The sequence below is a fragment of the Corythoichthys intestinalis genome, chromosome 1 (genome assembly GCF_030265065.1).
Source record: "Corythoichthys intestinalis isolate RoL2023-P3 chromosome 1, ASM3026506v1, whole genome shotgun sequence".
Classification (NCBI taxonomy): domain Eukaryota; kingdom Metazoa; phylum Chordata; class Actinopteri; order Syngnathiformes; family Syngnathidae; genus Corythoichthys; species Corythoichthys intestinalis.
In genome coordinates this window covers 9,221,869-9,249,411 of record NC_080395.1, presented here as the reverse complement: position 1 = coordinate 9,249,411, position 27,543 = coordinate 9,221,869, and the positions used below count along the sequence as shown (strand labels likewise).

At 38.1% G+C, this 27,543-nt stretch overlaps 1 protein-coding gene across 3 annotated transcripts; it reads left to right on the top strand.

Moving 5' to 3' along the window:
- On the top strand, positions 1 to 26,288 carry LOC130927498 (gastrula zinc finger protein XlCGF57.1-like). Of its 3 annotated transcripts, XM_057853400.1 has the most exons (4): positions 1 to 84; positions 361 to 480; positions 19,308 to 19,426; positions 23,437 to 26,288. In XM_057853400.1, exons 3-4 carry the CDS (start codon positions 19,421 to 19,423, stop codon positions 24,850 to 24,852), a joined length of 1,422 nt encoding a protein of 473 aa, XP_057709383.1. In that variant the 5' UTR covers positions 1 to 84; positions 361 to 480; positions 19,308 to 19,420; the 3' UTR covers positions 24,853 to 26,288. The 3 variants fall into 3 exon arrangements, with proteins under 3 accessions (XP_057709383.1, XP_057709369.1, XP_057709375.1); XM_057853386.1 differs by lacking the exons at positions 19,308 to 19,426; positions 23,437 to 26,288 and adding an exon at positions 5,566 to 13,436; XM_057853392.1 differs by lacking the exons at positions 1 to 84; positions 361 to 480 and adding an exon at positions 17,373 to 17,453.
- The last annotated feature ends 1,255 nt before the right edge of the window (positions 26,289 to 27,543 follow it).

Here is a 27,543-nt window from a genome sequence, read left to right as displayed (position 1 = left end):
CTTGACGCCACAATTGCAGTTATTTCCTGTTACCTTCTTACAAAACTGGCTCCTTCAAAGCATTCTCATCGTGTATGTACCGAGGTAAAAATTGAGTGGACTAAAACGTCCCTTCTTAAAGCTTAGTGGAGGTCGTTTGGCTTAATGTTGACACTTTGCAGTCTAACATAACTTCGTTTTGTTTAGCTTAGCTCGCTAGCTAAGACACGTAAACGCATTTCGATTGCTTAGCCTAGTTTATGGCACTACGTTATCCTTATGGTACTTATAAATTTTGTTTTAAAGGGGCGGTGAGTCGCTAGGTTAGCATGAGGGTGACTCAATTTAATTGTGTAAGACGCTTTTCTACTTTTTTTAAAGATGCGACAAAATACTACTGACTGAAGGCCAATGCAATCCCAAACATCAAGTAGATACGTGGAAGATAAAGAGAGGAAATCCAGGCCACGACGAGCAACTGAAATACCAAAGAAAATGAGGGTAATGATCATGAGTTGTTTTACTTTTTGTGAAATATCACACTTGCTTTGATGTGATCGTGAGTGAAGGGCAAATTCCCATATCTGACTTGCGATACAAGGCTCACGATAATGATTTCACGTTAGGGTGGTACAACAATTACGTCCAATCCATTTGAACTGGGAAGGTGACAGTTCATTCATTGCCATCCCTCCCACGTCAAACGGATTGGACGTCTATGGCCCTCAATGGCAGCCAAAGAGTTCACAATTCTATCATCAATCTCTGAAAGATGGGTGTCAATAATAAAGTGTATTTACTGTATGTACAGCTAAAGGGTTCCTAGGCTACGTTCAGACTACAGGCGTATCTGAGTTCAATCAGTTTCATCCTCAAATCTGTTTTTTAGAGTGGGTTACAACATTACTATTTGGGATGAACTATTGCGACATTTTTGGGGTTTGCGATATATTTCACAATATTAAAAGTTTTCACCAGACGATTGTATTCATATAATCCCATTTGGTCCAGGCTACGGGGGTTCATCTGTGAAAGATAAAGATTATTGTCTCTGCACACTTGCTACTTTTATGAAGCAAAACAAAGTTTACGTACGGAGCCCATAATGGGACGTTGACAGAAATAAAACGAATTGAAGCAATCTGGTGCGCACAAGAAGCTATCCGGTAAACATGAGCATTATATTGCATTCAAGATAGTGGACTTTGCTATGCAAGTTAGCCAATTGTTGCATTGTTAAAAAAATAAATAAAAATAGCGTACCGCATGAATGCTATTTTTAGACCGCAAGGCTGCGTGACATCACCATCGTAAATCGGAAGGGGACCACATGTATAAAGACATAAAAACGCTCGCATATAAGCATTGCTATTACTGCTTGTTTTCTGCCGGTAATCTTTCAAAAAAGAACATGCCAATTAACATTGCTGCTATGGAACTTGTAGAAATCACTCTCGACATTACGGCCATCCACGTATGAAGGATGTTTTCTTCATACGTTTCCCGAAGCCAAAAACTCGGAGGGAAAAAATGTGAACTATGTTATATTATACGTAATATTATTAGCGTGGCATTTTACCGTGCTGCTTCTGTCTGACAATGGATGACCCAAAAAAATGGATGACCTGATCAAATATTTTAATTTTATTTAAATATCTCAACAGTCATTTAGCCCTATTTTTCTAAAATCTGGATGTTTGAATAAATTAGCCATGTTTGGCCTTGGTAAGCCTGTTCATAGGTAGGCTTTAGATTTCTGTTGTAAAGAATCGACTTTAGTAAGAGGGAAGTGTAAATTAATAGAATGAAGATTTGGTAGTGTAAAAGTAAAACTTCGTTGGCATTTGCGATCGCAACACAAAAATAGCTATGTAAATGACCCCCAAGAACGGTCAGAGACGTAGGACAAACAGAGGATATAATATATAAGAAAGACAGGGCATATGGTGGTAAAGGATAGCTTGTTGAAACAGGAGAATGTCGATGTCAGTGGTGTAAGGCAATAGGGATGGGAATCGCCGTGTGTATCAATTCAATGGAATTTTTTGATAGATTATAGATTCCAAAGAGTACAATCAACGTCACAGACTTAACGCATGATACACACCGACAAGTAAGCAAGTATCACAACATGAATGCTCACAGTGTAACCACCCATCAAGTGTACCATGAGGTGTTGCCGCCGAGTGATAATGTAGTGGTATTTCCAGGCCAAGTCATTATTCATGAGACGACTTAAAGAAATGGTGATTTTTCCCAAAAAGTCTATTAATGGGTCTATCATATTCTCGTCGAATACTCTATAAGAAAAATATAACATACATGCATCTAAAATAATCCTAAACGATTTTATGAGCAATTTTTATACTCCTGTTAGAAAGATTTGCGTATGCGTACGTTCCCATAGCCACCAGTCCATTTCCTGTTATTGTCCTACGTCATGCGCATTGCGTATTCTGGGACCGAGAATAGGTGTAAAGTGCGAATTTCGAGCAGAGGACGGCCACCTGTTAAGAGGAAGTATTAATTTATGTGCATCCATGAACAAATGTAAGTATTTCCTCTTCATGCCATAAAGTTCTTATGATAAATTAGAGCCGTTATCAGCGCGACCGTTTTGTGTTTTTACTGTCGGCTGGTTGCTCCGCTCGTCCTCACTGCGTCGAGGAGAGCGTTGTTTACTTCACATTCACGTTGCACATTCGTGTTGAGAGAATGTGTTAGTTAGTTAGCATCTTAAGATGATGTTGTACATCCATAAGCGTGTACAGCCCTTGGTTTTCGCCACTTTTATGGCGATAATGACAGAACGTAAACGCAGCGTGCTTGAGGGTTGTGCGCGCGCACTCGTGCCCCCCACCCTTGTGTTCATTACGCTGCGAGTCATGTATGTGTATGATTGACTACAGTCAATTTGCATTGTTTATTGCATTAGCACTACTTTTCTTTCCTTTCAGAACCACACATATATCCACACATTCCAGTCCTCCATACACAAATACATCAACATCTTTCCACGCTTGCTCCCACCTTGAGCGATTCTCATATCAAGTGCCATTGCCTGTACATAGTTGTGCCTGTTGCCAAGTTGTATTAAAAGTGGCAAAGACCAACTCCACTCTCCGCTCCTTGTGTTCTAACCGACAGCCCGAGGCGAATGAACCATAAAACATATTGCACCCAGAACCTCATACAGTCCATTAGTCCAAATTAGAATCAATAAGAGAATCGATAAAGAATCGAATCATTAAGCAATATCGATAATGGAATCAGAATCATAAAATTCTCATCAATTCCCATCCCTATTAGGCAATGCACACAAGAAAAAGGTGTCAATAAAAAAGCTACCTCTGGATCAGGTCGGGTCTTTTTCCCGTTTTTTATTTTTCTAGCCCTCGACACTCAAGCCATCGCTTTAACTGAACATTTGTATGTTCTTCCAGATCTTTACCAGTGAATTTAGCACCTCGAACATCATTTTCGGACAGAATTGGTAGGCTTAGCTCAGTAAACATCTCGTTTGTACACTATTTACATGCATCTAGCCTGAGGGACAAACAACCCACCTAGCAACAGTTGCTAATGTCATGAATATTAATGCGAAAAAGTGAAGTGTTGCGCGCGTTACGCTATTGACTGAATGGGCTAAAAATCAAATTTTGACGGCCAGTCTGAACAAGGCCTTGGTGTCGGAAAAAAATATACAACATGGAATGCTCGACTTCATCAAATCATGTGATATTCTTTAGGGCTGTCAAACGATTAAAATTTTTAATTGAGTTAATCACAGCTTGAAAATTAATTAATCGTAATTAAACGCAATTTAAACCATCTATAAAATATGCTATATTTTTCTGTAAATTATTGTTGGAATTGAAAGATAAGACACAATACGGATATATACATTCAACATACTGTACATAAGTACTGTATTTGTTTATTATAACAAATCAACAAAATGGCATTAACATTATTAACATTCTGTTAAAGCAATCCATGGAGAGAAAGAGTTGTAGTTTTTAAAAGATAAATGTTAGTACAAGTTATAGAATTTTTTTATAAAACCCCTCTTAATGTTTTCGTTTGAATAAAATTTGTAGGGCTGCAGCTATCGAATATTTTAGTAATTGAGTAATCGGCTAAAAAAATTCTATCGATGAATCGAGTAATCGGATAAAACAAATATATTTTTAGGTGAAGAGCAATTATAAATATACATGAGAAAACAAGACATTTCATCTAATCTTGAACCATTTTCAGTCAATCAATGTCTTTATTTTCGATGTATATTGTTGAAAACAGCCAACAATTGCATCTCAGATGTAACTAGAATAAAAAAAGACTAATTCACTGCTTTCACTCAAAAAAACCTTTAGATCTTATTTAAAAAAAAAAATATATATATATATATATATACCTAAAAATGCCGGTACGCTTGATAACACACATCACTTAAAAGTTAGGATTTTTTCCCACGTGTTTCAATTGAATTTCTATTTGTGTCAAGCCATTTTTAAGTTCTAGTTAAGTTTTAAGTTAGTCTAAACTGTAAGTCCTGATAGGATTTTGAGTTTTTGCAGTGTCCAAAATAAATGTATGATACAGGCTGTATTGGATTACATGAAGGACCAGTGGTACTTGGTGTTTTATCCAGCAATGACTACTGAGCTAAAATTGATCGTTAGCATTATTTAGTTTTTATTTTACACCCTCATCACTCCACAACGCTATGTTATGTTAAAGCCTGTATGTGACACGTTAGCCACGCATCAAAAGTGGTCATAATTAATAGAAACCTAGCCCTCCGCAGGGCTAACGTTACTTGAGCTAGTGACAGTCACGTTAATTTTATTTATTAGCGCTTAGCGCTCTTTATTAGTGCTTAGCGCTCTACTGCTTTAAGATGGCGGCTGTTTACTAATGCTGCCCAGACGCGGCCGAGTCTGTCATTTCGCATCTAGTTCAACATACATGTGATCTCTATGAGACTCATCAGATGCTACCTGCTACCAACGTAGCATCGTGCGGGCTAGTATTTAGCAACGTCGGCGTCGTTTGTAGCGGCTGTCGGCTGCAGTAAGTTTTTTTTTTTTGTTTTTTGTTTTTTTTTTTTGCTTCTTCCTCGACGCACGTGACATCAGCGCCTTGTCCCGCATTAAAAGTAGTCCGAGCAAAACGTGATGCTTAGAGCTGTCAAAATAAACGATTACTCGAGGTGAATAAAATTACTCGGATCAGTTTTTAAACTCGAGCTACTCGAGTTACTTGAGTATTCGTTTCAGCTCTAAATTTGTTAAATTTTCAAACAAAAAATAAACTAGTAGCTCGCCATTGTTGATGTCAATAATTATACAATGCTCATGGTGCTGAAACCCATAAAATCAGTCGCACCCAAGCGCCAGCAGAGGGCGACAAAACACCAAAAACATAAGTAACAAGTGGATATGACACTGTGCTGTCATTTTAATCTGTTTGAGCGGGGCATGTGTGTTAAATGCGTCAAATATTTTAACGTGATTAATTTAAAAAATAAATTATTGCCCGATAACGCGATGATTTTGACAGCCCTATTATTTTTCCATCCAGTGTCACGCAGACGTCGCAATAAAAGAGCTTCACCCTGAGAAGCATGATCACCTCCACATTAAAGAGGAAGAGTCGGAGATGCCGTACATCAAACAGGAGGCGGAGCCAGAGACCCCCAACATGAAAGAAGAAGAACAGGAAAATGAAATCACTAAGTGTCCAATAACTGTTTGTGTAAAAAGTGAAGAAGATGAAGGTCCAAGCGAAGAGATCGGAGCAGCGAAACCTTGGAGCGACAGCTCATTTCAACACCTGACAACAAAAGGAGAGGGACGACCGCAACCTGACGGTTTCTTGGCTCCGCTCTCGGAAAGTGACGACGTAAAACCTAACTCCTCTGACTTTAGCACTGATGAGGAGGACAATGACTTTGATCAAAAGTCTTCAAAATCCCTAAACAAGTCATCGGTGATAAGAGACACAAAAGAATGCACTGTAAGGAAGCCTTATGCCTGCTCACTCTGTGGTAAAAGCTTCACTCATAAGAGAACTTTGAACAAACACACAATGACACACACTGGAGAGAAGCCTTTTGTCTGCACATGTTGTGGTAAAGGATTCACTGACAAGGGACAATTGATCAAACACACAATAACGCACACTGGAGAGAAGCCTTTTCCCTGCTTAGTTTGCCATAAAAAATTCGCTCAGAAAGCCGTACTAAAATGTCATGCCAAATCACACACTGGGGAAAAACCTTTCGCCTGCTCAGTTTGTCATAATAGATTTTATACAAGGCATGAGTTAACAAGACACACACGTACACACACTGGGGAAAAGCCTTTTGCGTGCACATGTTGTGGTAAAAGATTCTCCGAGTTGGGAAACTTAAATGTTCACAAAAGGATACACACCGGAGAGAAGCCTTTTGCCTGCTCATGCTGCGGTAAAAGATTCACTGTTAAAGTTCAGTTAGAAAGACACTCGCTTACACACACTGGAGAAAAGCCTTTTCCCTGCTCATTTTGCCATAAAAGATACTTCACAAAAGCAGCTTTAAACATACACACACGTACACACAGTGAGGAAAAGCCTTTCACCTGTTCAGTTTGTCATATAAGATTTTGTACGAGGTATCAGTTAACAGAACACACACGTACACACACTGGAGAGAAGTCTTTTGTCTGCACAACTTGTGGTAAAAGATTCACCGGAAAGGGACGTTTGAACGAACACACAAGAAGGCACACTGGAGAGAAGCCTTTTGACTGCTCACTTTGCGATAAATCTTTCTTCGTACAAAGACTTTTAACAATCCACATGCGAACGCACACGGGAGAAAAGCCTTTTGTGTGCACATCTTGTGGTAAACAATTCGCTCGGAAGGGAAGTTTAAACACACACACAATGACACACACCGGAGAAAAGCCTTTTCCCTGCTCAGTTTGCCGTAAAAGATTCTCTCGGAAAGAACAACTAAACTATCACACAAGAACACACACTGGAGAAAAGCCTTTTGTCTGCACAGCTTGTGGTAAAAGATTCACCCAGAAAGCAGAATTAATGCGTCACGCAAGGGCACACACTGGGGAAAAGCCTTTCACCTGCTCAGTTTGCCATAAAAGCTTCTTCACGAAGGGAAATTTAAGCAGACACACACGTACACACACTGGGGAAAAGCCTTTCGCCTGCTCAGTTTGCCAAAAAAGCTTCTTCACCAGGGCTAATTTAAACAGACACACACTTATACACACGGGGGAAAAGCCTTTTATCTGCACAAGTTGTGGTAAAAGATTCATCGATAAAAGAGATTTCAACGATCACACAAGAACACACACTGGAGAGAAGCCTTTTGCCTGCCCTCTTTGCGATAAAAGATATGGTCGTAAGCAACAGTTAAGAACACACACGCGTACACACAGGGGAAAAGCCTTTTCCATGATCAGTTTGTTGTAGGGGTGTAACGGTACACAAAAATTTCGGTTCGGTACATACCTCGGTTTTGAGGTCACGGTTTGTTTCATTTTCTGTACAGTAAGAAAAAAAAATGCAAAATATAAATTTGCTAGTTGTTTATCACGCACTTTTGTGCTTTCAACAATAGGAACATTAGCCTATACAAATCTAGAATTCTGCTCAAAAATAGAAAATACAATAATCTGAAATGTAGATATTTTGACTAACAAAATAAAAATACATTGGCTCAGACTTTTTCTTTAATATCTGATGTGCAAAATTGAACAGTTTCAAGTTTCTCATATTACCTTTTACCCCCATCCATATGTTTGAAGCCAGCGTTCTCTAACACTGAATAGTTGCCTGTTACGGCCAGACTGTTCTCCCTGTAGTTTTCAAACACTGTGAGAAAAGTCTGGGACCCAGCCCATTAACGGCCTCTCGAGCAAGAACTAAATCAACCGTCCAATCAGATTCCTTTATTTGCGTGACGTATTTTTAATTTTCAACGTCACTCAACCGCGTCGGAAGTCGTCTCCACAACAACATAGATGGCAAACAGGAGAGCCGAGAACATGTTCCAATCCACAGTAAAATCAGTTTTAAATTACCAAAAACATATCGACACAAGTCATTGACAACATGTATCGCGCTTGCCATGTTGAATGAACTCCGCTCTCCTCGTATGTTTACTTCCGCGCACAAGTCCCTCGTCGCTTTACTAACGTCACGTCCACCCGTCGCTGATTGGTCCAGTCCGCTGTTTGCTGTGGTTTGCTCCGCCCTGGAAATTTTATCCACTGATTGGTGGCCAGACTCAATAGCTGGAACAGCGGTGAGTCTGGTGTACCAGGCTAACTGAATAGGGTCTTAAATCTATATAAACATCAACTGCATTTGTTACTGCTTTAGCCTGATCTGACCCACCGGGTAACGGCTGTTTAAATGCAGTGGGGAGCTGTGTTTGTACAACGCTCGTCTTTCTCTTCGTTGTAGCGATGTTCACGCTGGGGTGGTGCCGTTTCAAATAGGTTTACAGGTTTGACATGTTACCAGAAACGTACCCGATCTCGGATGAACAATGGCGGCAAACCACTTTGGTTTTATCAACCTGCCTTTGTCCCTGTTTAGGTTTATATTTCACCGGGAAGCCGAAGTGTTCCCAAACGGGAGACCTTAAGGTCGCGGGAAGGTCCTCAAGCTCTTGCTTATTGCCATGGTACCCGCGGGTTATTAAAAGTATTTTAAAAAAGCATTGAATTTAGTTTTCCATTATTAAGGGTATTAAAAGTATTAAATTAGCTGTTGTAAAACTGGAATTTTTTCACTGTATTTTAACATCATCTCAGTGCAACCTAAATTATATCCATGAAGTTTTTTTTTTTTAAATCCATAACGAAGATGACGCATAGAATTTTTACGATGCACTGCACTATAAATCGAACGTCATTTTTGGTCGGCATCGGCTGTCACAATGTTGGTCAAATTGCGTTTTGTTCCAGAGGGAGCGTTCCCGATGTCGTAACTGTCTTTTCTAACAAATTGTAAGTTGGCAGAAAAAAAATGCAAATTTTTTAGTGTTTAAATAGTCAACATATTTTTATGATCATTATAAATGCGTTTACACAATGAAAACACTGGTAAGTTTGTTAAACATAAAGTTGGTCAAATCGTGTCTTTTTCTGGAGGGAGCATTCCCGACGTGGTAACTGCAGCCAATTTAAGCTCATCAAGATTTTAAGATAGGGGTAAAATCGGGCCTAAAAAAATCCAGCCCGACCCGACCCCGCGGTTATTAAAGCCCGACTCAGCCCGAGCCCGATCATTTAACTTGATTTGCTGGCCCGAGCCTGGGAAAAAAAACGAGATTCTATGCTGTGTTTGTAGGCATGTGCTCAGGAAAAAACACAAAATTTTAGGACTCAGGAGAAAAGGAAAGGGATGCACCAGTCAGACCTGGACCTGCACTGCTTGCTGCTTGGGAAAATTGACTGGTTGCATTTTGTGTGATCACATCTGTGACGATGTCTGCATAAAAGCCTGTCTTTTGTAACGAATTCTCGGTTGGCAGAAAAAAGTTTTCTTAACGTTGAAATAGTCTACATATTTTTTATGATCATTATAATTGTATTTACACAACGAAATAATGCTGGAAAAGTTTGTTAAACCCAAATAAACAGATGCGGTTTTGCGGAACCGTAGAGGGGAAGATTAAAAAGGGCGTATGGCACGCTCTGGCTCTGCAATGGCCATACATACATACATTTTTTTTTTTTTTACTCCAAATTATTTCATAACAAGTATTCCTTAGTTTAACATGCATACATCGTTCATATATATTTATTTAAAAAGTTAGCATGAGGAACCCCGGCCCGACCCTGAAGTAATAATTGACATTTTAATTTCGTAATGTTTTCAATTTAATTTAGCTGTTTCCAGCTTGCTGTGTTTATAATTACGATGTTTGTTTGCCAGTTTTCGTCTTACTGCGAAGAGGGAGGAAGTTACATCGGCCACAGCCATAATATTTCAGTCATCAGCCATCTGCTATGACCCGGCAATTTAACGCCTGCTTGCACGCACTCTGCTTCCCGGGAAAGTCCCGGACATGATACTAGGACGCGACCCGTTAAATGTCCGCGTAAGGACTGACATGGAAAATTGTTTTCACACACAACTCAAGTCACAGGGCTCAAGTCACATCCAGATACTTTGGGTTGCAGTTTATGGGTCATGCAAAGGCAGTGGACCTGCTTAAACATTTCAAAGTAAGCTGCCAATTTCACCCGAAAAAAATGTGTTGGATGCAATAATGTATTTCTGCACAGTTTGCCTTTCGAATGAATGTGAATTTTGCCGTTTAACTCAACAGTTAGCCATGTTCACTGGGGTCTTGGCAGGTGCACTAACCTGTTACAGAAGATGGCTGGTCCTCCTCCTGTCCTCCTCCTCTTTTTGTCCATAGTTATTGCGTGCGTGCGTGTTTAAAAAAATTCTGAAAGACTGTATAATGTTACTTTAAATGTGTTTTAATTGTATCTTCAATAAATGTGCATTCTTTTGTCAAACACACTTAGTAATTGAGGTTAAATTTGATGTTCAATGCTTCATTTGTTTAATATGATTCAATATTATATGGGTGCAAGAAAAGTATTTTCAGTTGAAATGGCATTAAAAAAGGTCTTAAAAGTGTTAATTTTGGATTTATCTATCCTGGGGGGACCCTGATTGCCAATGCTAGTGGCACTAGCCATGACGTCCACTACTACTGCCGTTTGCTGTTGTTTGTTTTGGTGTGCGCGGCTGCAGCATGCGCTACTCCACCTGCGGTGCTTATTATTGTAAGCAGGAATTGTGTATTATTATTGTTTTGGCTCATTTGATTTGATTTAATTCGTATAGGTTATTATTTATCTTATGAATTTATGTTTTGAGATGATGTGTAATTTTAGCTCTGATTTGAATATTAGTTCCTAGCTGTTTGTGTTGTAGGATGCTTTTGAGTTGACCACGAGAGTTCCTGCACATGGCGCGGGGTAATAAAGCAGAGTTATACTGTCTTGCCGTGTTGGTCCTCATTATAATAGAGAAGACGGAGTAAATGTAATTTACACAAAGAAACTGGAACCCAATCGACCCACAGCCTCGAAAAGTAAGAATTACATTACGTCAGAAACTCGTTCGGTACGCCTCCGTTCTGAACCGAGCACCCCGTCCCGAAACGGTTCAATACAAATACATGTACCGTTACACCCCTAGTTTGTGGTAAAAACTTCACTGGGAAGGGAAGTTTAAACAGACACACAAGAACACACAATGGAGAGAAGACTTTCACCTGATAAGATTGCAGTTAAGGATACACTTGGAAGGAAGATTTCAGCAATCACCCAAAAATACTTGGGGCTTCTCACAATTTTAATTGCGATTGTTGACAATACTCTGAGGCTTCCCTTCTTTTTAGCCCCTTTCAGACTTGTACCCCGGTAAATTCCCGTGTCAGGTGATGCGGAATTTAGCTGTGTCATGGCTTTCACTCATGGGGAAAGTCCTGGGAATAAACCGGGTTGTATGTGTAAAGGTGGCTTAATTCATTACTTTCAACCCGAGGCCGTTGGCAATCTTAGAAATAGTGACGTATGCCCTTACAAATTGATGACGAATCTTAAAACGTTTTATATAGCGTGCAATATGAAACAAAAATAAAACTAAAATTTTAAAATAATATGAGTTTTTTGGTAATATTGTTGTCACATATAACCTGGTGCAATCAAAGAACAATTAAAATCTTAAGCTCCATCATGATTACTACAATTTAACAGTGACTTTTGTTATAATTGTATGTAGCACTTTAGGCAATTTTTATCATGTCTTTTGATGGCTGCACTTCATGGCACTCCAGCTCGCCATTCAGTTTGACTTGAAGGTAGTTCGCTAGTGTGTCCAACTATAAATTGAAAAGGTCAATTGATAAAATGAAGTTACCGATGCAATCTTTGAGTCAGGGAACATTTCTTTAGCTAATTCTGAGACGTGATCAACAATAGTTGCAGGCAAATTGTTTTCAGTAACAAATTGGCAGAATAAAATCTCGGCTGTCGTCACTTTTCATTCTGCTGTCTGCATCTTTATGACTAGTGTTGTTAATCTTATTTTTAAAAATGCAATTAATTACAGTTACAAAATAAAAGCAATTGAGTTAGTAACTCAGTTACCTGAATATAAGAGTAATTAGTTACTTGGCAAAGTAACTGGTGTTACCTTTCATGATTTTTTTTTTTCATCCCCCCCCCCCCAAAAAAAAAAGTAACCTTCGCTATGTTTGGAAATAATTTAATGTTATGGATCAACCGTTAAAGTTGTTAAAATTGCTCCCGTTTTTGCATTAGTTCCCTTCTGTCTACTTTCGACATGTGAAAGTTTTAAAACTGTTTCATCATTTAAAGATAGATTCAAGTCAAGATTTTGCCGACTTAGGAGTGTTTTAGATAAAGTTACTGAGGATTGCTAGGAAGGTTCACTGCAACAGAGCCTGAGAATTCTACTGCTTTAAGATGGCGGTTGCTCACTAACGCCGCTGAGTCTGTCTTTTCACATCTAGGTCTATATGCATATGATATCTAGTGTAGCATCAAGTGGGCGTAGATTGTAGGCTGTCGGCTTCAGTCAGGAAATATTGGAGCCGCCTAGCATCGCGTTTGCAACAGCGTCACAACACTCTTTCCACTCCTGCTCTTCTTTCTTTTCTCGCGTCATTCAACCAACGTAGTAACGCCCATTGTCTCGTTGCCGAAACGGTGACAAAATCCGAACGGAGAAAAAAAAAAACGGTATGCACGAAAAATGTACAGATTTTGAACGTACGGCCTACACATTTAAAAATCAGTGCTCACTTGTACAAATTATGCTGAAACCGTACAACTTGACAGGTATGTTGATTTATCCCAGGTTGGCGTCTCTGCACTCTCTGAGCGGGGAAGGCGGCTGGTGCGATTGTATTACCTGGACATTACATCATATTTGCTTGCTGCTTCATTGTCTTGGTGGCGGGGGAGGGAAGCATGTGACCTCGGGTAGTATTCTTTTTTTTGCCGCACTCGAATAAATTGTACTTGTACATCCAGACAGTGGGTGGCAGTGGCACTGTCAGACAAGGAACGACCAGTCTGTTTACAGTGTCTAAAAATGTTTGCAGCGTACAGTGGGAAGCCAAATCAATTATGACGCCACTTAAAGATATTAGACCCCCATCACATTAGAGAATGACACTGACCCCATGACACTGCCGTTTTTGTTCCATTGTGTTTTTTTTTCGGTCAAATTGTTTTGCATATTGTCTTTGTAAGTTAATGTTGCTAATCGATTTGAATTCATTAGTATTACTCAATTTTATTAATTTTTTTCTATTCTGTATGAAATGTTTGAAAAGTGTACCTTGAGTGTATTTTTACAGTTTGGTTGACTTTGTTTTGAATTCAGGCGGTCTTTTCTGTTACAAACAAAACAATGTTAATAAAGTTGTACTTTATTCTATAAATTTATTCTTTATTTTTATTGATCTATATATTTGCAGAAGTGTACTTATACTAATAATTTTTGGACAAATGGTGCAATTTACAGTGGCGGCAGAGAGTTGGGGGGGGGTCGCGATAGGTTTGTGTCTTCATGGGGAAGGGCATAACTATGGAGGTAGATTTGTGTCTTCATTATTCAATCAAAAAAAAGTTGCTTTAATCAAAATATTTATTTTCAAAGAAAAAGTCACTTCAATCAAAAAAAAAATTGTTTGAATGCAAAAATTTGAAACAAAAAAATGTATTTGAAAAGAAAAATCACTCCAATCAAATTTTTTTTTTTTTAATTTCAATCGTAGAAAAAAAGTTTTGAATGTGGAAAAAAAAAATATTTGAGACTTAGAAATTCGCATTTTATCAAGATTTCATTCAAACTTTTCTTTGATTGAAGCAATCCTTTTTGTGTTTGAGCTATATTATGGGTAGGACATTTGTGTATTAATCATTCAATCCCAATGAAAGTTGCTTCAATCAAAAAAACTATTTTTAATCAAAGAAAAAAATTACTTGCAAAAAAATATATTTTTAAAAATATTTATTTGAAAAAAAAATTTTTTTTTATTGAAGTGTCACTTTTTTGAAAAGCAAAAAAGTTTTAAACTTTTTTTTTAAAGTGGAAAAAGTTTTGAAAGCACTTTTTTTTTTTTTTTTTTTTTATGAAGTGGAAAAAGTTTTGAAGGCCTTTTTTTAGATTGAATCATTTTGACACAAAGATCCAACTTCGCCGCTACTTCCGACATGTTTGAGTGGCAGGTGACTACGCCAATGGCATAAAAGCATGAAGCAAGAATAATAGCTACCAGGGCTCCATCCAGCCATCGGACCCTGCTCGAGTCCAAGCCGAAAATAGGGCACCGGTACGGCGGTGTGACATCGTGATCTCACCGGAGTCCCAGCGACGGTTTGATTGAAAATAAATATTTTGATGAAAGCAACTTTTTTTAAAAATTGAATGATAAAGACACAATTCTACCTCCATATGTAACAGAAAGAAATTGAGGCAGTTATACGCTAAGAAGTTTTTTCAGTTATATTATTTAATTACAGAGACTGTAGAGTGCTCTTAAGACAAATGTTTATTTTTTTGCATTCCTTGATAGTTAAGAGATTATTAACAGGTTTGTATTTATTGTGTATGTTAATATAGTTTGTGTTCAAATATTGCAATTTAAATTTGCCAATGAAATCCAGACATTTGTTCTGGAAGTTTTCAAAATTTTCCTTTAGTGGTTTTTGAAAACAAAGTTTGGAAAAGGTGTATCACCTAAACCAAAACACATGCAATGCAAAAACACACCTCCTTAAAACTTGTTAAATTCCTTTGTTTTCAGTGTATATCTATTATAAATAAGTAAAATGATCTACCAGTGCTTCAGGTAAATTTTACTCATTTCTTGAAATAAGAAAAATAGCTAGCTGAAAATACAGTAATTGTTTGTTAGCTTTAAAGGCCTCTATAAAATAGGGTGGTAAGTGGCTTGAGAAAGTTTTTTTTTATTTTCCTATTCAGCAAGCCACTATTGTTGTCTATTTTTGAGTCAATTTGCCAGTTTATTATTTTGCTTATTATCTTTGTAAAAATAACTTTTATTGTGAAGATAGGGAGGACCATGTGCCAGTGTGATTTGATTTGAAATATTTTTTTGATAATTTTGGTGTTTACCCATTTAATGCAGTACAGGTTTTTACATGTGCAGTCGGGAATAAAACCCACGAAAAAAGAAGGGGGAAAAAATATTTTTGGTTTAATCTGTCAATTTAAGCGGCTACATTTGTAATTTATAAGATTATTAGGGTGGCACCTGATGGTATTTTGTAGGACACTCCGTGAGTTTTTAAAAAGGACAACTTCAAAACCCAAACTGACTCCTGGACAAGATTCTGACCCGGATGAAGGGCCGAGTATGAGTCGTGAAAAAAATGAAAAGCGAATAGGGAGAGGTCAAAAGACATAAGGTAATACAAGCAATACAGAAAAAGCTATGTTTCGTTCGGATTTACATTCAGCGGGATGACACGAAACTTACCCCATTATGTTTCATGGTCCATCAAATATCACACTATGTATAAAAATTGAGAAATTATGATTAAATATACTGTACAGAAAGTAATTCTGGAACATTTTTAGCTTGTGGTGTGCCGCAAAATTTTTTCCAATGTAAAAATGTGCCGTGCCTGAGAAAAGGTTGAAAAACACTGATATTAATGACTTTTTTTTTTCTCAGCACATAAAAAAAAAAAAAAAAAATCAAACATCGAAAGCAGTTACAATCTTACTCATTACTTGAGTATGCTTTCCACCAAATACTTTTTTTTTTTTACTTGTACTTGAGTACATTTTTTGGATGACTACTTGAGTAATATTATTTTTGAAGTAACTCTAACTTAAGTAAAAGCTAAACTGAGCCTGAGAAGCTTCAATGCTTTAAAATTAAGCCAGTTCATTATTTTGACCCCTGATGGAAGAATTCCAACGGAAGCAGTACAGTAAGTTGAATAAAGACCAAACTTTCAATGTTTAGATTTTAGTGCTGTCAAATTTATCGCGTTAACGGGCGGTAATTAAATTTTTAAAATAATCACGTCAAAATATTTAACGCATGCGCAGAACGACCCACTCATGCATTGCCGCAAACAGACTACAATGGTGCTGTTTTATGTATATTGAGAGCTAAGAGGCAAAGACAAGCGAGTGGAGTGGACACAGGCATTCATTGGGGACGTGCTATTTATTGGCATAAGCTTTGGCATCTCTTGGCGAGCGACGTGGGGAAGAATGACAGGAGATAATCTTTTTCTTAACACCTTGTATTGTACACCACACAGAGAAGATATACCATTTGCAGCCACCACAATGTCATAGTTGCCCAACTTCCCATCATGCAGTTGGGCGGAACAGTTAAGTCGCTACAGTATCATTTACTGAAAGCACAACAAAAATAATATTCCTATCTCTCAAAAAAGTTCACAAAAAGAAAAGTGCTCAATGCAAAGAGAACTGGCATTCCCAATCAAAATAGCTATGCAAAATAATACTCGGACTTTGGTCAAACATTTCGTTTAGCTCAACAAATACACTGGATGGCAATGTTGAGTCACAATATACAAACTATCAGAGGTTTCAGTACGTTGTGAAGTCAACACTCAAGTACGTAAGGTACAATAAACCCGGAAACTACGGCATCAGTCAAGGGGCAAAACGCACTAGAAAAACTTTACTAGATCTCTAATTAATTTAAAACTCACACCACAAGGTGTCAAGGGTATTTCAATCACTACCTTCCACAATGGCGAGCTATTAGTTTATTTTTTAATTGAAAATTTTACAAATTTTATAAAGCGAAAACATACAGAGGGGTTTTAATATAAAATTACTATTACTTGTACTCACATTTATCTTTTAAGATTTGTCTTTCTATCTGTGGATCCCTTTCACAGAAAGAATTAATAATGTTCTTGAGGATTTATTGTTGTAATAAACAAATACAGTACTTATGTACAGTATGTTGAATGTATATATCCGTCTTATCTTTCCATTCCAACAGTAATTTACAGAAAAATATGGCATATTTTAGAGATGGTTTGAACTGCGATTAATTAAGATTAATTTTAAGCTGTAATTAACTCGATTAAAAATTTTTATCGTTCATTAGATTTACGGACAACGTTCTGTATGAGCCTTCAAAATCGACTTATTGATAATTATTGGGACTCAGATTGGGATATGTTTATCATATTCACAAAATATTTTTGGCGTCCAGTTTTGGTTCCAAACACTTCACCATTTTACACTGAAGTTTCATTGCTCGAATGCATCAACTTCCGGTTCACCAGACGCAACGTCCGTGTACACTCGCCACAATTGCCGTTCTTTCGTGTTCCCTTCTTACCAAACTGGCTCCTTCAAAGCATTCTCATCGTGTAAGTACCGAGTTAAAAATTTAATGGACTAAAACGTACCTTCTTCAAGCTTAGTGGATGTCGTTTGGCTTAATGTTGAAGCTTTGCAGTCTAACATAACTTTGTTTTGTTTAGCGTAGCTCGCTAACCAAGACACGTGAACGCATTTCGATTGCTTTATGTAGGGTGACCATATTTTGATTTCCAAAAAAGAGGACACTCGGCCCGACCTCGAGATATTTAAATTTTACTCGAAGTTCACTTAAAGATACCTATATCACTTTAGGAGTTTTATGAAAAAAAAAAGTTTTTTTTTAACTCAACAGGTTACTCATGAGCCTTTATTTTTACACACACACACACACACACACACACACACACACACACACACACACACACACACACACACACACACAAATCAAACAATAAAAATGCAAAAAAAAAAAAAGTTATCATTTAAAAAAAAAACAATAGATATAATGCAGACCCGTGGAAATTGAGTCTTTTTTTTTTAAGGAAGAATAACCCGTTGAGCAAAAGAATGATTTCCATACAGTATATAATATTTTCCATATGGCAATATAAATATAAATGGCGGAAAACACAGACGATTGAAAAAGCAGTTTCTGCTCTTGCACTCCTCTTTAAAAGAAACTTCAGGATTTTAAGCCAAAAGAACTGTTGTGTTTGATAGAACAATATGTCTATATGCTGCCATAGCAGATTCATGGCGTGAAAAGCCCCCGAACCATTTTTAATTTGTCCGTTTTACCCTGAAAACCCCCGTTTACAGACGTCGCGCAAACGTTTTATTTTTCAACCCAGCCATAAAACGAAGGTAATTAATTATATTTACTATTCAAAATGTCTGTTGTTTTGAGCTTAGAATAATTATTGATGTCTCATATTTCGTTTAAAAAAAAAAAAAGACTTTAAAAAATTATTCACTCACATATTTTATACTTTTAAACCAATTATGTCACTGTGAAAAAAATGGCGGCTGTAAAAAAGTCACGGATATTTACTTCATAGCTATCGCTAAATTTTATTTTTTTTGTTACTGTCGCATTTGCTCCGATATGTTAGATGATAAATAATCAATCCAAACAAAAAAAATTGGGGGGGGGGGGGGGGGGCGTTTCAAAGGGTAAATATTTGAAAAAGAAAATCTGGACCACTCCTTATTGTCTGCGATTTCTGCATCGCGACCCTTGTTACATGACCGTGTTTCACCTATAAAATCCCCCAAAACATCCGGCTGTTGTCATTCACATCTGTGTCTTGACACTCAATGATACATGCTACATGGAGTTTTTGGATCAAAACAAGGTAAGTACACGATAATATCTCGTTGAAGTCATGGCGTCTGTAATTCTGCTCTCGCGTGCTCTCACCTCCAGATTGGGTTTTGCTGTTTAAAAGACATTTAAAAAAAAAAAAACAAGCCCTCGTGTTCAAAATTTTTCCTCCCCCAGAAAATTGAGATTTTAAGCTTTCCAATGATGTATCACACATGCATATCGGACAATTTTGAAAGTTGGCCAAATTGGGGGTCTCAGAGCGGAACTTCAAGTCACCTGAGTGTTTTCCGCCATATATATATATTTTTTTTTTTCTATAAAACTGAATTTTTCTATCCAGGCGGAGGAGGCACACTTCAAATATATTAAAGTGGTATAGGCATCTTTGAGTGAACTTCGAGTAAAATTCCAGTATCTTGAGGCCGGGCCAAGTGTCCTCTTTTTGGTCACCCTAGTGCAACTACATTATCTTCTTTATGGCACTCATAAACATTTTTGGGGGGGGGGGGTCGCTCGGTTAGCACGAGAGTGATTCCATTTAATTGTATAAGACCCTTTTCGATTTGTGTTAAAGATGCGACAAAATACTACTAACTGAAGGCCAACGCAATCCCAAACATCAAGTACAGGCGTGGAAGATAAGGAGAGGAAATCCAGGCCACGACGAGCAACTGAAATACAAACAAAATGAGGGTAAGGATCATGAGTTGTTTTACTTTTTGTGAAATATCACACTTGCTTTGATGTGATCGTGATTGTGATTGAAGTGCAAATTCCCATATCTGACTTGGAATACAAGGCTCACGATAACGATAATTTCATGGTATGGTGGCACAACAATTACGCCCAATACATTTGAACTGGGAAGGTGACAGTTCATTCGCTGCCATCCCTCCCACGTCAAACGGATTGGATGTCTATGGCCGTCAATGGCAGCCAATGAGTTCACAATTCTATCTATCATCAATCTCTGAAGGTGGGTGTCAGTAATAAAGTGGATTTACTAGGGCTGTCAAACGATTAAAATTTTTAATCGAGTTAATCACAGCTTCAAAATTAATCGTAATTAATCGCAATTTAAACCATCTCTAAAATATGCCATATTTTTCTGTAAATTATTGTTGGAATGGAAAGATAAGACACAAGACTGATATTTACATTCAACATACTGTACATAAGTACTGTATTTGTTTATCATAACAATAAATCCACAAGATGGCATTAACATTATTAACATTCTTTCTGTTAAAGGGATCCATGGATAGAAAGACTTGTAGTTCTTAAAAGATAAATGTGAGTACAAGTTAAAGTAATTTTATATTAAAACCCCTCTTAATGTTTTCGTTTTAGTAAAATTTGTGAAATTTTCAATCAAAAAATAAACTATTAGCTCGCCATTGTTGACGTCGCCGAGCGGGACGTCACATGGACTCTCTGCCGATCTTCCAGAGTGTCTTTAACTACAAAGGTAGTGAATGAATACACCATAAGGTGTCAATGGCGAGTTGTAAATTAATTAGAGATCTAGCCAAGGCAAAGTCTGAGTAAGTTTTATGTGTATTTTGCATAGCTATTTTGATTGGGAATGCCAGTTGTCTTTGCATTGAGTGCTTTTCTTTTTGTGAACATTATTTTTTTGAGGGATGTGAATATTATTTTTGCTGTGCTTTCACTAAATGATACAGTAGCGACTTAACTGTTCCGCCCAAATGCATGATGAGAATTTGGGCAACCATAACTGTCAGTGGTGACTGCAAATGGTATACAGTATGTTCTGCGTTGTGTTCATTTAGGCGTGTTAAGAAAAAAATCTTCTCCTGCTCCGCCCAAATGCATGATGAGAAGTTGGGCAACCATGACTGTCAGTATTGGCCGCAAATGGTATACAGTATGTTCTGCATTGTGTTCAATTAGGCATGTTAAGAAAAAGATCGTCTCCTGCTCTGTCCAAATGCATGATGGGAAGTTGGGCAACCATGACTGTTAGTAGTGGCAGCCAAACCTTAAACCAATAAAAGGCGTGGCCCAATGAACGCCTGTGTCCACTGGCATTTCTCTGCCCTTTCGCTCTCGATGTGTGTTGAGTTAATTATCAAGGGTTGATTGAATATTTGCTTGCTTGATTGAATATTTGCTTGTGCTCATACATACCTAATACATACATAATACATATTGCCATATTTTTTCTTATTGATATAACCAGTAAATTATTATTGCTTGCTATACTAGGTTGTAGTATAATGTTTAAGTGTTACAAAGAGTAAAGAGGGTCGGGATGACAACTGCCTTGCTTCATGGCCGCATCATTGCGTAACTAGACATTCCGGGACATCTTCAGCACCTGACGTCTAGACTTTCGTCTAGACTTTCGAGGACATCTTCCATTCGAGGACATCTTCCATGGCCGCAGCGTTGCATAACTGAAGTGTCTGGGTCATTCTGACCACTTTATCTAAGTGCCTTTGCTTACACACGTGTATTTAGTTAGTTCCACCTACATGCTCACACATAGCCAATCAAAATCACATGGGTGTCTCCAGCTTGCTTTCCCCCTCCCTTTAGGTCGGCACCTTTTTGTGTTAGGACAAGCCCCTAATAAAAGAAAGAGCAAGTAGTTTAGTTTAGATCAATTTTGGTGACTAAGCAGCGTAATCTAGCATTTCGCTGTCTAGTCCCTCCTTGCTCTCCTTGGCCAAGAAAACTGAGTGTCTTCTCTCCTTATTTTTGGGTAATTTTACGAATGTCTATCTAAGGATCTATTTTTGATCTTGACAATGTGCTAAAACGGCGTCATTGCAAACTGTTTGAGGCAACACATGAACGGGTCATTCCGTGCATGCGTTAATTGCGTCAAATATTTTAACGTGATCAATTTTTAAAAATTATTTACTGCCCGTTAACGCGATAAATTTGACAGCCCTAGTATTTACTGCATCTACAGCAAAAGGGTTCCTAGGCTACGTTCAGACTACAGGCGTATCTGATTTCAATCTGTTTCGTCCTCAAATCTGATTTTTTTTAAGGCAGGTTGCTCACATTTTTTATCTGGCGGGTTGCTGCGACAGCGAAGGCGTCATCCTGCACATTAGGTGTTTGACGTCAAAATTGCGAAAGCGGCACAAACATTACGATTCGGGATGAACTATATTGGGGGGGGAAATTTTTACATTGACATTTTTGGGGTTTGTGATATATTTTACAATATTAAAAATCTTCACAAGATGCCTTAAAAAGATCTGTTTGGGACAACTTTGGTTGACTCCCCATGACCACATTGTATTCATATAATCCCATATGATCCAGGGTATGGGGGTTCATCTGTGAAAGATAAAGATTATTGTCTCTGCACACTTGCTACTTTTATGAAGCAAAACAAAGTTTACGTACGGAGCCCTTAATGGGACATCGACAAAAAAAGATTCAAGCAATCTGGTGCGCACAAGAAACTATCCAGTAAACATGAGCATTATATCGCATTTAAGTTAGCGGACTTTGCTATGCAAGTTAGCCAATTGTTCCAATAGTGTACCGCACGAATGCTATTTTTAGACCGCAAGGCTGCGTGACGTCACCATAGTAAACAACATATAAACGCGCTCGCATAGAAGAAATGCTATTACTGCTTGTTTTCTGCCGGTAATCTTTTTTTTAAAAAAAAGAACATGCCGATTAAACACTGCTGCTATGGAACTTGTAGATATGACTCTAGACATTATGACTGTCCCCATATGAAGGATGTTTTCTACATACGGTTCCCGAAGCTACAACGTCGTAGGGGAAAAATGCGAACAATGTTGTTGTATGTAATATTTTTTCACGTGGCATTTTGCCGTGCTGCTTCTGTCTGATAATGGACGAGCTGAAAAAAATTATGATTTTATTTCTATATCTCAACAGTTATGTATGCCTCTTTTTCTAGAATATGGATGTTTGAATAAATTAGCCATGTATGGCCTTGGTAAGCCTGTTCATAGGTAGGCTCTAGATTTAACAGCTTTACCTTTTCTGTTGTAAAGAAACAACCTTAGTAAGGGGGAAGTGTAAATTAGTAGAAAGAAGATTTTGTATTAATGAAAAAATTAAAAGCGTTCGTTAGCTGTCACTGAGTAGCATTTGCGATTGCAACACAAAAATAGCTATATAAATTACCCCCAAGAACTCTCAGAGGCATCCAGAGGATATAATATATAAAAAAGACAGGGCATATGGTGGTAAAGGATAGCTTGTTGAAACAGGAGAATGTCAATTTCAGTGGCGTAAGGCAAAGCACACAAGAAAAATGTGTCAATAAAAAAGCTACCTCTGGATCAAGTCTGCTCTTTTTCCTGTTTTTTTTTCTAGCCCTCGACACTAAAGCCATCGCTTTAACTGAACATTTGTATGTTCTTCCACATCTTTACCAGTGAATTTGGCACCTCGGACATCATTTTTGGAAAGAATTGGTAGGCTTAGCTCAGTAAACATCTCGTCCGTACGCTATTTACATGCATCTAGCATGAGGGACAAACAACCCCCCTAGCAACAGTTGCTAACGTCATGAATATTAATGAGAAAAGTGACGTGTTGCGTGTGGTACGCTATTGGCTGAATGGGCTAAAAACCAAATTTTGACTGCCAGTCCAAACAAGGCCTTGGTATCGGGAAAAAAATATAAAACATTGAAAGCTCGACTTCAGCAAATCATGTGATATTTTTCCATCCAGGGTCCCGCAGACGTCACCATAAAAGAGCTTCACCCTGGGGATCATGATCCCCTCCATATTAAAGAGGAAGAGTCAGAGATGCCGTACATCAAACAGGAGGCGGAGCCAGAGACCCCCAACATTAAAGAAGAACAACAGGAAGATGAAATCCCCAAGTTTCCAATGACTGTCGGTGTAAAGAGCGAAGAAGATGAAGATCCAAGCGAAGAGAGCGGAGCAGCGAAACCTTTGCGCGATAGCTCATTTCAACACCTGATAACAAAAGGAGAGGGACGGCCGCAACCTGACAGTTTGTTGGCTCCGCTCTCGGACAGTGACGACGTAACGTCAAACTCTTCTGACTTTTACACTGATGAGGAGGATAATGACTTTGATCAAAATGCTTCAAAATCCCTAAACAAGTCATCAGTGAAAAGAAACACAAAAAAATGCACCGTTAGGAAGCCTTTTGCCTGCTCAATCTGTGGTAAAAGCTTCACTCAGAAGAGAACTTTTAACAAACACACAATGACACACACTGGAAAGAAGCCTTTTGTCTGCACATGTTGTGGTAAAGGATTCACCAGCAAGGGACGTTTGATCGAACACACAAGAACGCACACTGGAGAGAAGCCTTTTGACTGCTCAGTTTGCAATAATAGATACTTCACGAAGGCAGCTTTAAAGAAGCACACACTTACACACACTGGGGAAAAGCCTTTCGCATGCTCAGTTTGTCGTAATAGATTTTGTACCAGGCATCAGTTAACAAGACACACACGTACACACACTGGAGAAAAGCCTTTTGTCTGCACATGTTGTGGTAAAAGATTTTCCGAGTTAGGAAATTTAAAGAGGCACGCAAAAATACACACTGGAGAGAAGCCTTTTGCCTGCTCATGCTGCGGTAAAAGATTCGCTGATAAAATTCAGTTAGAAAGACACACGCGTACACACACTGGGGAAAAGCCTTTTCCCTGCTCATTTTGTCATATAAGATTTCGTACAAGGTATCAGTTAGCAAAACACACACATATACACACTGGGGAAAAGCCTTTTCCCTGCTCATTTTGTCATATAAGATTTTGTACAAGGTATCAGTTAACAAAACACACACGTATACACACTGGAAAGAAGCCTTTGGACTGCTCACTTTGTGATAAATCTTTCTTTGAAAAAAGACTTTTAATAAAACACACGCGAACGCACACAGGAGTAAAGCCTTTTGTCTGCACATCTTGTGGGAAACGATTCGCTCAAAAGGGAAATTTAAACACACACACAATGACACACACCGGAGAAAAGCCTTTTTCCTGCTCAGTTTGCCATAAACGATTCTCTCGGAAAGACCACCGCAACGATCACACAAGAACACACACAGGGGAAAAGCTAGTGATGGAGAAACCGAAGCTTTCTGAAGCAGTGAATCAATATTAAACAATGTGTCGAAATGGTTCAGAGTTATGAAGCATTTGCCACGAATCAGTGTGGTGAGTCACGAAACTACTTCACCACTGCTTTCTGTACCACTGAAGCAAATGTGTTGAAATGGTTCAGGCTATGAGGCATTTGACACAATTCAGTGTGGTGACATTTGCTGGACATATATATATTGGACTTTCATGTAATAAAATAACAAAGTGTCTTCTGAGTTATTAAACCTGCGGGTGGCATGGTGGTTTACATACCTTGCCTACTGTGCATACAGTAGTGTGTTCGACTCTCGGCCTGGAATTTATATTTTTTTCCTCCCCCAGATAATAAAAAAAAAAATAATAACGAAAACAAAAAAAAATCTGTTGTGTTACTTTTAAATGAAAGACGAAAATGGTTGTGCAATAGGGAACTCTTGATGGTAGGTGTATAGAATGCTAGTGACACTGGGATGGGGATTTTGGTTTTTCACACATTTTTATTTAATAACAAAATCATCTCAGCAGCTTATGGTTTCAGCCGGTTCCTCTTTTTGCTAATCACCTCTCCAGCTTTTGAGAATATTCTCTCACACGGCACGAACAAATGTACAAATTGGCAGATAGACAAACATAAAAACTGACAGACACAAAAACCAATGTGTGTGTGTGCATATTATATAAATCAGCGTATAGTGTGACAATGAATGCCTATACTATGTGCAATTGCAATTTAATCTAATGTGTAATCTGATCTAACTTCACTCTCCCTCGTTCTCAATATGACGTAACGCGCGCTCCTCCTCACAACCGACAACATTTTGAGGGATATTTCCCCTTTTTATAAGCATTGTGAGTTTGACTGAACCCAATTGACTGACTCGACCCCTCCGTCCCTGAGTGACATGTCGACGGTTACGGACGATAGGGATGTCCCGATCCAGGTTTTTGCACTTCCGATCCGATACCGATATTGTTTTGCACTTCCGATCCGATACCGATACTGGCCGATACCGATACCGGCCTCTCTGAGCATGTATTAAAGTTTAAAGTTATTTATCCTCCTTACTTAGTTGTCAGACTCATGATGAAAAGGGTTTTAGTAGTCTTGATAACAACTTGCCAGCTGAATTAGGCGAGTTTGAATAACACAATGGTTGGTAACAAGAAACTGACCTGTTTATTAAATGATAAACACAAAACATTATGAATAACAAACAGAAATGACATATTCAGACAGTAAAACATGCAAATAATATTGTAAACTGTCTTAAAAACCAAAACACACCAACTACTTCAAACTATTAACTATTACACACGCCCTTTGATTTGCTTGCCCAGCCCGAAAAAACCCAAAATTTTATGTTTTATTTGTAGGCACGAGCCCGAAATAAACACAATTTTATGTTTTATTTGTGAGGACTCAGGAGCGATGCGTGGTTACGTTTTGTGTGATCACGTTTGGTGACGCCGGTGCATATATGCATAATGATATATATGCATAATGATAACAAATTATAGCCTGTCTTTTGTAACAAATTTTCCCAGTTAAACAAGACTGTAAGCTGGATATTCAATAAACATTTATATATTTTATGTTTGCATGTGTGTTCTAACAGGTGGATAGTGGATTTGACATTTATTTTAATCTCCTCGAGTTGGCAGGAAAAAAAACGCAAGTTATCTCAATGCTTAAATACTTAATACTAAATACTTATGATTATAAATGCATTTACACAGCGAAATAACGCTGGAAACGTTTGTTAAATATATTTCTCGCATGAGACCAAAGCGCCACATTATTTTACATTCAGCGAAACCGACACAGGTTTCCGTATCTTCAACAATCAATTACAATCCTTTCCATATCCCACTCCCAACGCAGTTGTTTGCTTTTCAATTCCTCTGTCTTTAGTTTGTTTTTCACTCCTATATTTGCCTCATATCGAAAAAGAAATACCAGGATGCTCGCGGAGGGGAAGATTAAAAAGAGAACGGGGCCACTGCGTTCCCGTGCGCAGGCATGCACAGTGCCTTCTGTTTTATCCAAATTATTTAATTTAACATCCGTACATCGTTTTAGTATAAATATATGAATATATATTTTTTGAAAAAAGTCTGCCCGATGCGTCTAAATCCCACTTTACTCACGAGAGAAATTGGCTCGTCATCCAGAATGATTCCTTCGGCAATGACTCTTGTCATTCCCTGGGTCTTGGGACTGTCAATGGCAGTTTGTCACGCATAGCAAAAGTTTCTGCCAGTGTTCGTTGCGTAGGGCCTTTCTTTTTGTCTTCACTTTTCTTCTTTTCACGTACTCCTTATATTGTTTGTGATGGTATTTCGATAAATGCTTGATTAGGTTGGTTGTATTAAAACTTCTTACAGCTTTGCCACCACGCTTGACTTTATTATGGCATATGTTACACTCTGCCTCTTTGTCTTTGTCGTCCTTCAAAGTGAAATAATCCCACACAGCTGACATTTTTACCGATGAAGTCTCTCGGTAATGACGGTAATGTAGTGTGTTGAAGGTGTGCCGTAAAATACGGACCGGATTTTAGGGAAACCGAAACAAAAACCGGAATGGATTATGTAAATTGGTGCGCTGGAAAACCCGGACCGGACTTTAAAAAAAAAAACGATCAGAATTTTTCCGTGTCAGCCGATCCGATACCGATACGCATTTTTTTGCCCATATCGGCGTCCGATCCGA

What these genes read in the sequence shown, in the direction of transcription:
- LOC130927498 (XM_057853386.1), top strand. Translation starts at nt 391, where the DNA reads ATGCAATCCCAAACATCAAGTAGATACGTGGAAGATAAAGAGAGGAAA. An exon ending in AAATACCAAAGAAAATGAGG is followed by an intron (nt 481 to 5,565) that starts GTAATGATCATG and finishes TTTTCCATCCAG; the next exon opens with TGTCACGCAGACGTCGCAAT.